The sequence below is a fragment of the Monodelphis domestica genome, chromosome 2, assembly GCF_027887165.1.
Source record: "Monodelphis domestica isolate mMonDom1 chromosome 2, mMonDom1.pri, whole genome shotgun sequence".
Taxonomy (NCBI): domain Eukaryota; kingdom Metazoa; phylum Chordata; class Mammalia; order Didelphimorphia; family Didelphidae; genus Monodelphis; species Monodelphis domestica.
The window spans coordinates 505043704-505056184 of NC_077228.1; the positions used below are offsets into that span (position 1 = coordinate 505043704).

At 48.4% G+C, this 12481-nt stretch overlaps 1 protein-coding gene across 22 annotated transcripts in view; it reads right to left on the reverse strand.

Annotated features, from left to right (window-relative positions):
* Positions 1–12481, reverse strand: part of NF1 (neurofibromin 1) — a 281583-nt gene that overhangs the window by 10364 nt on the left and 258738 nt on the right. For 20 of the 22 annotated variants that reach the window (XM_056819485.1, XM_056819484.1, XM_056819476.1 and 17 more), the window contains 5 exons: positions 12202–12323; positions 11453–11553; positions 10178–10320; positions 9319–9365; positions 6476–6692 (listed from right to left, as the gene is read on the reverse strand). In XM_056819485.1, coding sequence (XP_056675463.1) covers positions 6476–6692; positions 9319–9365; positions 10178–10320; positions 11453–11553; positions 12202–12323 — 630 coding nt within the window. The remainder of the gene's footprint in view (positions 1–6475; positions 6693–9318; positions 9366–10177; positions 10321–11452; positions 11554–12201; positions 12324–12481) is intronic. The other 2 variants (XM_056819475.1, XM_056819472.1) reach the window with 1 other exon arrangement.

Here is a 12481-nt window from a genome sequence, read left to right on the forward strand (position 1 = left end):
AATCCTTGATGACAGTTCTACTGTGTTCTCCCCTTCCTGCATGGCTTCATCAGCCAGATCTTTATTATCCACATGTGGCTTTTCACCAAGAAAACAGTTCAGAAAGCATATCCTTCAAGAGTGGGTTGAGGGCACAGTACCCTGGACCCAAGGTGTTTACAAACCCATGGGAGGATTAAATGGTAAAATAGAAATAAAATCTCAAAAAATAATCATCTGAATGCTTCCCTGATCTCTTATTTTATGCACTTCTTCCATGGGCACAAATGGCAACACATTCCCCTCTTTCTGTTAATTGGTCTGATGCCCTTCGGAATTTTCTCTCATAGTAGAGAGGGCTGGACCCGGGCTACTTGGGATATCAGAGTTCAAGTCTTGCTGGGTGACTCTGGGTAAGTTCTTCCACCTCTGACTACCTCCGTTTCTTTAACTGTATATGGGGATCATCATAACACTTATCTTGCAGGGGCATTTTCACAGCTTGCTCTTTCCCTCAAATTCGGGCAACTAAGGAAAGCTCCTTTAGACTTTATCAGAGCCAAGAGAGACACCAAAGGAGAAAAACCAGGAGAAGGTGTGGTCTGTGAGGGCAGCTATGTTGTCTTGTAACCCTAGCACTTAGCTCGGTGTCTTTATGTGCAGAAGAACCTTGCTAAGGGCTTAAACCACCACGTAATGAGCACAGGCCTCTCCTCTCACCACCACACACCCTTCCGTCTTCAGTAAGAGGCAGGGGTCTCTTTGGGGTTCTCTCTAGCTGAAGTCACAGGGGCAGCCCAAAAAGCAACTCTGCACACACAGACAGATACACATTCTACCCTGGTTCTCCAGTGGATTTTTGCCTAGGCTCTGCCAGGCAGGCCACGTGGTGGAGCGGATAAAGTGCTGGTCTTGGAGTCAAGTCTCTGACTGCACAGTCTCATAGTGCTAATCAATGGCTTTTGACTACCTGACCTTGGAGACGTCACAGAAACTCTCAGTGCCCTGGAGAAACCACTTAAGGCTTAAAAACTTCTCTGAGATGATAAAAGTATGAAGCCAGTGCCAGGAAAGAGCTCCTTCCATCAATTAAATTGCAGATCGAGTCCCAAAAGGGCAGACTGACTTAAAGGCATGTCTCCCCTCCTCCAAAGAACTCACAAATGAAATGTGGCTTTCTCATTGTCCTTGCAAAGCCCTTCCCCCAGAGCCTGTGGGGGATAGTAGGCCAGGAGAGGGAGGATGTGTCTGGCCCTGCACAGAGGTGCCAGAAATCGCACCCAGCTGATGTGGCTCTAACTCCCTCAGAATGCCCATCGCCCAAAGAAAGGCCAGTTGAGGAGCTGGTTCTACAGCATCAGCACTAAAGCTTGGAAAGTGGCCACAGCCCTCAGCCTGTGAGGAGGAGAGCTCAGCCCCAAAGACCTCGGTGGTGCTAGGTCAGCATCAGCCTCCAGCACCAGCCAAGTGAGCTTGGGGCTCCAAGCTGGTGGGAGAGCGGGCTGCTGTGGCAGGGCCCAGGGTCCGTTGGGGCCTGTTTAAATCTCAGCTCAGGCTTTGGCAGGCAGAGGGGAGGAGTGTTAGAGAAGAAGGGAAGGTGCTTTGGGAATACCAACACTGGCAGGATGCAGGGAGGGTGCCCTCCTCCCCAGCTTTAAAAAGAAAACATTGATTTTCTTTTTTAAACCTTTACCTTTCATCTTAGAATCAATACTGTATATTGGTTCCAAGGCAGAAGAGTAGTAAGGTCTAGGCAAGGGGGGTTAAGTGACTTGCCCAGGGTCACACAGCTAGGAGGTATTTGAGTCCACATTTGAACCCAGGACCTCCCATCTCTAGGCCTGGCTCTTCATTCACTGATCCACTTAGAAGCCCCGAGGTTAATTTTTAGAGCTTCTTCTAATAGGGTTCTAAATTTACCCTCCCAGGGTAAGGATTTAGGGGTGCCTCTGGAGTTTCAAACATTCTATTCTCATCAAATAACTTTCTAGATGCCATCCTGACATAGAGAAATGAGACACAATCTACACAGAGCTAATGCTGGGAAATGCTCCTGGACAGCCCAGCCAAGCACATAGGGGCCCTGGTTATAGAAAGAGCCTCAGCTTCCGGGTCACTAGCTGCTGGCACAGCCCTGAGGAGCCTCAGGCCTTCCCCTGAGAGAATGAGGTTCCTGTTTCCATCTGTCTCCCCAGCTAAGGGGCTGCATAAGCTTCAAGAGGTTGTGAAAATGAGGGATCCTGCCAGTGCACACATGTAATTGAGGCTCTTCTCTATCTGAATCAGTGACTGAACAAATGACTGCAGTGTAAATGGAGAGAACCAACTGTGACCTGAGAATCCCCTCCTCAACCAGGGGCTTCCTATTGCCTCTAGGATCAAACAGTAACTCCTCTGTTTAGCCTTCAAAATGCCACCAAAGGCAGCCAGGTGGCTCAGTGGAAGAAGAGTCAGTTCTAGGGATGAAATGACCTGGGTTCAAATTTGGACTCAGACACTTCCTTGGAACAGATACTCAATGGACATTAATTCACCTCTTGAGACTGTTTAAAGCCAACAGAACCAAAGAGAAATCTAAGAAAGGCCAAGGCCATCTGTCTGGGTGTGTGAAAGAGAATTCTTTACTCTATCATCTACCCTGAGTTAACACTACTTAAGTACCACTACTTAGTACCCTCACTAGTCTGAAGACAGGATTAACTCTCCTTTGTCTACTTTTAAATTGAATAAACAAACACCTTAGTGCTAGCAAGGTACTTGGAGAATTCACACCCTTAGAAATTCAATCAGCCAGAATCTGTGAATCTTTTGGAAGAGAACTTAACCTTCAGAAGGTGAGAAGTAGATCCTACAGACACTGCCCCCTGGGCAGAGGGGAAGGGACAAGAAGTCACCATAAAAAGCAATCCTCAAACTCATTCTGGGCAGACTGTCTTTGAGAAGATAGCTTGAAGAGATTGTCTTCTGGAGATAGTCTTAGATAGTTTTTGAGTTGTGGGCTCAGAGCTCAGCTCCTACTTGGTCTCTAACTCTTGGATTACTTCGTTGGGTGAGTAAAAGGCTGATCCCTTTCCTAGCTTCTGGAGAGACTAGCTTCCGGAGAGACTAGCTTCCATCTTGGAGGAGGCCCCGTGGCTACTCACTACCAGCCTTCCTGGTTGAGAGCCAATTAATCTCTGCCTGAATTAAGCAGACCTGGAGTGAAACATTTAGGTTGATAGGATAGATAACTTCTCTCTCCCCACTCACATTTCTCTTCTTTATTGTTTCCTCTCTATTTGTAAATATTTGTAAATAAATTTCTGACTCAAGATATAATACTGGTGACCACATAATTTCATATAATCATTGTCCAACCATTAATTTTAACCTTTATAGGTGGAAGGGATAATGATAATGGGACAATGATAATGAGACAATGGAGTACTCAACTCTCATTTTATTTCTGTTTTCTTTAAGGAGAATAACTCCTGGGCTAAGATCAAAATCAAAAATGGTTTAAAGGGAACTGAAAATCACACAGAGGTTGGCTTAAAAAAAATCAAATCATCTAGTTCATCTCTCTTACCCAGTGAGAACACATCCCAGCCCAAAGTCCTAAGTGTCTGATGACCCACTCTCAGTGCCTCTGAGAAATCAGGAGAATGAGAGAGATGTCATAGGGCCAGAGAGGGACAACTGTTCCTTTTATTTTCAAAAACTGAAAAGAAGGTAGATTCTTTGTTACTGGTTTAAAAAAATAAATCCTTACCTTCAGTCTAAGAATGAATACCAAGTATCAGTTTTGTGACAGAAGGGTAGTGAAGGCTAGGCCACTGGGGTTAAGTGACCTGCCCAAGGTCATAGAGCTAGGAAACATTGGAGGCTGAATTTGAACCCAGGACCTCCTGTCGAAACCACCTACCCATCCCCATCTGAATGTAGTTTTAAGCTATTTTGTGTTTGTGTGTTTTCCATCTAATTCTATATGCACTTCTAATTATTTTCCATAATAGAATTTAAATGCCTTGAAGGACAAAATGGTTTCCTCCTCTTAATCTTTGTGCTCCTGGTGCCTAGAAGAGTGCCAGGTCTGTGAATCTCTAACAAATGGGGGTGCATGTGTGCCTCCAGCTCTAGCTTCTTGGCTGAGCTCTGGTCTACTGGACATTTTGAACTGGGTTTTTCCCCAAGCCTCTCAAACACCAGCACCGTCCAAGAGAGGGCTCATCCTCCCAGGGACAGGCTTGCAACCTCTAAAGTATTCTCCTGCCTCCCCTCTTGCTCACCTTCCCCCACATGCCATCAGGAGCTACAGGGGTTGTCTGTCACCCCCAGAAGCCACCTGTGAGGCTGCCCTCTTAGTTCAGGGCCTCCAATTGAGCTCTGTCTCAAGCCTCTCCTTGGACATGTTCCCAGCCAGCTGTCCAGGAGCTCTCGAGGCCCACAGGCATGAGCGCATCCTGCCCCAGGGACTTGGCTCCCCAGATCAAAATACCCTCCTCTGCTTGGTGTGTGAAGCTTTTGCTCATCTCCTACCCTCCTGGTCCCCCCATCACGTCCCACATCACTCTGCATTTACTTAGACAGTATGGGGAGCCCTTCTGCAAAGCGGGTTTGATGGGCATGACAGCCCTGGGAGGGAGGTGCCAAGATTAGCTCCATTTGATGGAGGAGGAGCCCGAGGCAGTGCCCGTGGGCACACAGCTGGGGCAGGATTGGGGCTTGGCCTTCCTGACCCTGGATCAGCGCTCTGTGCCCTCTGGGCCACTGAACAGCCTCCTGCATAGACCCCTTTCCCTCCAAAGAAGGGGAGCTCCTTGGAGGCCAGGACCATTATTTTTGCCTTTGTTTATTCAGTATTTGTGTGCCTTGGTAAGTGTGGGTGCCCACATGGCTCCCAGAAAGGGGCCCTGTGTCTGGGGCACTAGGCTGGGCACAAGTCTTGCCGGACTCTGCTCTGACCACGTGGGGATGAATGGTTGCATCTCTGGGGGCAGCCCCGGCAGCGGAGGGCCTGAGGGATGGGCAACACTGGTAGCCCTGAGAAATGGTGCTGCACCTCTGAAGTATTCTCCTGCCTCCCCTCTTGTTCACCTTCCCCCACATGCCATCAGGGGCCACAGGGGTTGCCCGTCACCCTCAGAAGTGGGCAATTTCTTCTCAGGGGTGGATCCCAGGGTCCTTGCACCCACACTCCCCACCCCCAGAGGTCCTCCTGCTACAGAGAATCCCTTCTAAAAGCTTTCCGCAACCCTAGAAATTAGGCTGGGAAATCAAGTGGACATCAGTACCGGCAACACCTTCGCTTGTTTGGACAGGCAAAATGCAGTTGCTGGAGGCAGTGTAGACTCAGGAGACAAGGGAGAAGGGGCAGTTGGGGGGCTCAGTGGATGGAGAGCCAGGCCTAGGGCTGGGGAGGTCCTGGGTTCAAATCTGGCCTCAGACACGTCCCAGCTGTGTGACTCTGGGCCAGTCACTTGACCCCCATTGCCTAGCCCTTAATGCTCTTCTGCCTTGGAACCAAAATGCAGTACTGACTAGGACAGAAGGGAAGGTCTTAAAAAAAGAGGCCAGGGAGAGGCTAGCTGCTCCTTGTTCTTGGGGAGGCTGACAGAGACTTATAGTAACTTGTAGAAAAGAATCGGATGGGTGCAACGCTTTCTATGGAGCTCCTGTTCCAGCTCCAGCACAGGGGTGAGCCCAGGCCCACAGCACCCCCCCCCACACACACACTGTGCTTGCGGGGACACGGAGAAGCTCAGAAGCTCAGGGGCCAGCCAGGGGCCGGGCCCTGCCACACCAAAGACGCCTTCCTGGGACGTGCCGGCCTCCGTCTCTGTACCCCAGACCCTCGCCTTCCGTCTAGTGCCGACCCCAAGGCAGAAGAGCAGCAGGGGCCAGGCAAGCGGATCGAGTGCCTCGCGCAGGGTCACACGGCAAGGAAGCGTCCTCGGCTCCCTCCCACGTTCAGCACTGAACACCTGGAGCTCGTCCCTGTCCCCGAGCACCAGAACTTTACAGTTGCCTGAAGCTAACCAAATTAGAAGCCTCTCTGAATGGACGATTTCTCCCAGGCCCGGTCTGGGGCCATGCGGTACCCGCGAGGACGAGGAGGCTCCCCCGGCTGGGATGATTTCTCCTTCCGGCTTCAGCTTTCGTGAGGGCCGGGACACGCCGGGTCCCAGAGCGGGCCCTGCTGACGCCGGGGAGGCTGCCGTCGCCATCCCTTGGAACGGAGAAGCTGCTCCGCGGCCTTCCCCGCGTGGCCCAGCGTGTGGAATAAATCCACATTTGCTTAACAGCTCCTCTCCTTGGGCGACCAGAGGACCCGGGGGATGCGCCTGGGCCTCGGATGCAGCACCAAACCACAGCCCCCTGGCCAGGCCCGGCCTGCCATTCCCGCGTGTGCCCCCACCGCCCCACTCCCCGGCCTGCTCTCCACGGGAGACGTCGTCCTGCCTGCCGCTGGGCTCAGCCGTCTGCGCCACGCCTTGGCCTCCGTGTCCTGCCTTACCTGGGGAATGCTGGGAAGTGGCCAGCGAGGTCATGGAGTTGGAGAGGTTCAGGTTGGCCGTGATGCTGAGCTGGCTCTGCACTGCCGGAGGGTAGGGGGACGTGGGGGTCAGGAGAGACTCCTCACTGGCTTCTTCATCGATCCCAGGCAGGTACGTGTCGATCAAGGCGTCGAGGAACTTCACGATGAGCTCGGCGTAGTCTGGGATCTGGGTCTGCTACAGAGGGAGAGACAAGGCTGCCCATTTGTTCTCGGGGCTTTCGCGTCCTAAGATGTGCTTACTCCGTGTTTCCTCTGCACACAGCTGGGGAATTTGGCCTTATTGGGGTGCTGCCTACACTGCAGTCCATTTCCCAGAATGACAGAGGCTCCGAGGGGCCTGATCCGAACAAGCTCCCTGGCCCCCTTGGAGTGGGAACCATTTTTAAAAAGATTTTGGTAATTGTGTTTCCATACAAATGGTCATTCTGAATATTTCTTCGAAGTCTTAAAAACCCTGATCGGACACGGGGTTCCCTCAGAGGCTTCACCCGCTGGGACCCCGGATTCCAGGCCACAAACAGGCTAAAGGCCCTGCATGAGAAGGGTCAAAGGGGCAGAAACCATGGCCTCTCTGGAGCCACAACCACCTGGAGAGAGAAATGCAAAAGCCTATTTCTTTTCTTCAACCTGAAGATCCCGAGGCAGAAAGAGGCTGGTGCCTCACCCAAGAACCACAGGACTTACCCGTTCTACTCCCCATTGGATAACTGGGACCCTTCTCCCATGCTCGGGAGCATCCCCAGATCACTGGCAGAGGCTCGGCAATCAGGCCTACTGATGCAGGTGAGGCTCAAATGAGACTCTGCCATCTGTGCACGAGTTCTTTATGTGGGAGGAGTGAACTTGTTTAAAAAAAGGAAAACTCCTGATAACTGTGTTTCAACATATTCAATTTCCTTTGTAATTCTACATGTTATTTGAAGCACCGATAACACCATTCTGAGAAGGGGTCTCCAGCCAGGTGGCTGCCAAGGGGTCTGGGGAATACCAAACGGGTCCGGAACGTTTGCTCTAGTTCATCTGGGCCTGGTTTTATGAATTCACCAAAGGCAGCCATGGGTTGTTTTTACTATGTCTGCCTAGCAGGGAGAGCAGTTTCCCATCAACCATCTATATTTGGTTTTTCCCAATGCAAAGTTCATTGTTTTAGGCACAGAAAATCCAAGTAGAACAAAGAATCAGGCAGGTCAACATCATCTCTTATCACTGCCTCCTCCACTCCAAACAGCAGGTCTCTTTTTGGTCCTTCTCTCCCCAGTAAAGCTTAAACTACAAAACAAGACAAGACAAAACTGGGTGGTCTGAACAGCATTCAAAGCTTCTAGATGAACTTTCATGAACCAAAGGCTGCCCGTGCTACATTGTGCTTCCTTCTGAACCAACTGAACACACAAGCTCAGGATCTGGCTTCTTGTCTGTACAATTGGGAAGGGAATCCTTGCTCTGATCAGAGCCACGGAGATAACCAACCTGTAGTTCACACCCCTGCTGCCTTCACTCCGTGGATATTTCAGGGACTCAAATGATTCACCGCTGCACGGCATCCTGAAATTTCCAGCTTCAGGTTTGTGTTCCGAGGGTAGTTTTCCTAAGACTAAATGTCTAGTGCTTATCACTAAACAATATCAGGAACTGCTCCTACAGAGCTGTAAGAATGCTGCAAGACTTGGTAGGCTCAAATCCTGCCTCCACTATACCCTGGCTGCTAGGACTCTAAGTTAGAGATGAGACAGGAAGGTACAGAAGGAAAGGAGTTTCCACACTGGGATTGTCCCCCCTCTACCAAATGACTAGGGTCCGGATTTTTTTTTTAAATTTGCAAGTTAAATATTTAACTCTTTACAATTGGGGAAGACTTCCCAGAGTTGATTAATACCTGTTTAGTTACCATCAACCACATCCTGAGTGCCCCCATGTTGGCATCATGAGGTGAGGGCTCACTTCCTCAATACTATTAACAATGGGTCATTTCCCTCCCCCAAACTAGCTGTTACCCTTCTAGAACTTCATAGAAGATCTTGAAGAGTTGCCAGAGCCCCACAACTTGCCTATCCTTTAGTTAGTCTGGCTGCTCTGACAAAGGGTGGATGGCCATCATTGGGTCCATTGTAGTAGAAGCCTCCACTAATGTCCATCCTGTTCTGAGGGATCACTTAGGTGACCTGAGGCCTCTGCCAAGCTAGGCCAGGACAGAACATTTTTTGGGCAGGTTGGGGAGGGATTAAAGAAAAAGTTCTGCCTTTAAAAAATATTTGTAGTCTAGTTGATCAAGCACCACAACAGATGGCAACTAAAAAATAAATTTAAAATTTTAATATCTAATTTTTTAAAATGCAGCAATATATCAAGTGGAAACAAATGCATAAACTGAGTACTTGCACTGAGAGTATTCCCAGGAGGGGTCTACAAAGGGATTTAAAAAATAATGAGATAAGCATATAACATTTTCTGCTTTTTCCAGACAGAGTTTCTCAAACAAGCAAACAATTCTTGAAGAGATAAGAAAAGCCTGAAACTGTCATGTGCCGTGCCGAGTTTCTCCAGGCGTACCTTATTTTCTCCAACAGATCCCTTCACAAGAGAGATGTGAACTAGATGGCACTTTAGGAGGAACTTGCTATCTGAAGGAACCAGGCAGAGAATTACTTTCTAAAGCCTCTCTTGAATGTTAACAAAGGGCACACCCAATTGGTCCTCTCAGAACCAGATTTTCATGAGAGTGAACTTTCTTCAATAGGGGCACATCTCTAATATATACAGTATTTTGTGTTGGTCTTAACAACAAAACACATAATTCTTACCTTTGAAAATGGTCCTGCAAACCTCCACAGACCATTAAAACCAAAACCTACAACAAAACAAAGGCTATTAATTCTTGCCCTAAATACTCATATCAAACATTTGTCTTAGAAAAATAAAAAAGATGACATAGATGTAATAATTTCTTCAGATGAGCCAATGAAGCTTTCTGAAACGTATTGCTAACATAAAACCATGATTGTATTTTGAAATAATGAAAGTTATTTCAGACAGTTCTCATTTTACATAAAAATTTGCATTATGTAAAATTGACTTCTGAATTCTGAAAGAAATCCACATTCCAAAAAGACACCTATACTAACCTTATTGGAGGGAGAATGCTGCATGGCCTCCCACCAACCCAGCAATAAACAAACAAAAAATAACCCTCCAAGTGAAAGCTGGGGGGTGGCCACCATTACCAGAGAGGAAATTTGGTCTGAGACCTCTGGTGCCGAAGGGAGACCTTGTTCTACCACTTGCCTGTCCCTGACCCCCATCTATGTCATCATCCAGCCTCCACAGCCTCCTGTGTGTTTCTTCTTGGTTTGGTGAGCCATCCCTTTGGCTGGCCCTGGCCACTGTGTATCCCGATCCTCTTCCCTCCCTTCTCTACAAGCCCCTTTCCTGACTTCCTCCATTCCCTACATCTATGGGCAAATTCACATTACATAAAAATCCCTTTACGTGGAGGTCTGTGGAACAATCCACTTATGTACAGCAAGAACTGTCGGTAGTTAATATCACTGAGTAAATTAAACAATTCTGGAAGCCTGCCTGCCGGGACAGCTACGGGCTGTACCAACTCCTGAGTTCTCAGCCCTCTGATGCCCCCAGCCTCACCCGCACGGGCAGACTCACTTTGCAGGTACGCTGTCTGGTATTGTGGCGGGGCCTCTTCGTGATAGACCACACTCTGCACAATCCCGTGGACTGGGTTTAATAAATTTGGGTCTTGGCATAAGGACAGCAGAGTATTTATCTTTGAGTCCAACAAATTATGTCTAGAAAACAGAGTCCAGAGACTACTTAAAAAGAAGATTAAGCAAATAACAAAATGCAAGAAAAATATTGCAGAGTTCATTCCAACCTTTTTTTAAATAAAAGAAAAATGGGGAAATAAATTAAAACATGAAAGTCAAAAACAAATCATTCCTGTGTCTGTAGTTTTATTCTCCCCCACCTTACCCTACTCTCAGTTTTCCCCTCTCACATCCCTCCTCCTGCATCCTAAGGTCCTTCAGGCCTCTCCACCCTCCAGGCTGCCAGCCCCCAGCATCTGACATACTGATGTAAGGTGAGGTTTCCTGGACCTTGGCATGCCTCAGGCATTTCCTGGAGACTAGGGCTCATCAAACATCTACTGCTCTTCTCCCCAGTATTTGCACAGTATTTGATATACAGTAAACACTTAATATATGCTCCCTCACTCATTCGTTCCTTCATTTGCACCTCATTTTAAATCCCAGTGGAGTTGCCACTTAGCTCTTTCCTATCTCCAGAAACTCTTAATACTCGTGTAAAAAGTAAACACAATTGGGGAAAAGAAAATCTGTTGGTAAAAAGAAACCCACAAAATAAAAATGACTGGATTATTTACCTGCTGCTCCCCTCAATTAGTATATATAATAAATGACCACATCAACAGCTACTATTTTCAGAAAGAGAGAAACCTTCTGGAATGACATAACCGGCACGACAGAGGGAGCTCAGACAAGACAAAGCTCTGACTGTCCCCCTTGAATCTCTACATTTATCTAATATGGGAGGGACTGAAGTCCACAAGAACTCTCTGGAGCACTGGGCCGGGGTCGCTCCTTGAAGCAGAGAACCAGAAAAACAAGCTGGTGGCCCAGCAGTGTGTGGACGCCCACTGGGAGGCTAGTAAGAGATGAACAAGGCTACCCTAGTGGTTAAAGGAGATCCAGGAAGGTAGAAAACTGAAAGCAATGCAGCGCCAGAGAGCTCCAAGTCGTACTTCTCTCTATACTTAAGTCCTAACAAGGTTACAAAGTAGCAGTCGTGGTACGGGAGGTGGTACAAGCAGCAGCAGTAATAATTTCCTCAAGACTTCATGTAATATTTAGCTTCAAAAAATTGGAATAGGCTCAGTAAAAAGCAAATTCACATACTTACACAACTGGAAAAACCTTTGGGAAGACAACACTGGCCTCTGCCAAATACTCATAGAGAATGCGCTGGTCAAATTCATCTGCAGTGTACTTAACCAAGGTAGCCTGCCAGGATAAGAAGGGCAAAAGAAGCCCGCACACACGCTTTAACTTCTGCTTTGTGGTTCTCTGGGGTATTTCTATACTGCTGAACAGACCAGTTTGAAGGGGCTGTAACTGAAATCATTCTAGTATCTAGGACAATTAGAAGAATAAGCCTTTGTTTTCTTCAAAAGCAGAGTACACAGCCCAGTCAACGTAAGTGCATAAAAATATCCTCCCAGGGAAGCAAGGTGGCAGAGGAATGCAAAGAGAGCCAGGCCTGGAGACAGGAGGTCTTGGGTTCAAATCTGGCCCTGGGCACTTCCTAGCTGAATGACCTTGGGCAAGCTACTTCACCCCAATTGCCAGGCCTTACTGCATTTCTGCCTTAGACTTAGTGTCTATTCTAAGACAGAAAGCAATGGTTAAAAAATATATCCCCCCAAAGCATTATTCATTGGAGCTTCCATCACAAGCTGAGGGATGAAGAGGACAATAAAGAGTCTCATGTCCGATATGGTAGGAAGCAGGCGACTTCCCCTCCCTTTTATTAAATGAGTTTTTATTGATCCGGTTTGTTTCTGCAGGTACCCAACACCCCTGGTCATGGGCGCCTCTCCCGCACCAGTCTCCCTGATGCATGTGTTGTCCAGCACAGAGGGCAGCCCTTACCAGGACGGTGAGAAGAAGAGCCTGGGTTTTGGGGTCCGTGAGCACTTCCTCGTCCAGGAGAACGTTGGATTCGGACACAGACACTTTCCGTAGTGGCGGGTGTGGTGAGATCCTCTGGGTGTCTGAAAGAGAGCGGGGAGCCCAGCCATGAGAGCGGCTGTGGCAGCGATCGTGGGCAACTGTAACGAATGCCGCAGGGGACCTGGGAAGGCATCTGAAGGGAAGCATCACTGGCCTCGACCTCCCAAGTACAAGGACTTCCCCCCGTGGGCCCCTGCCT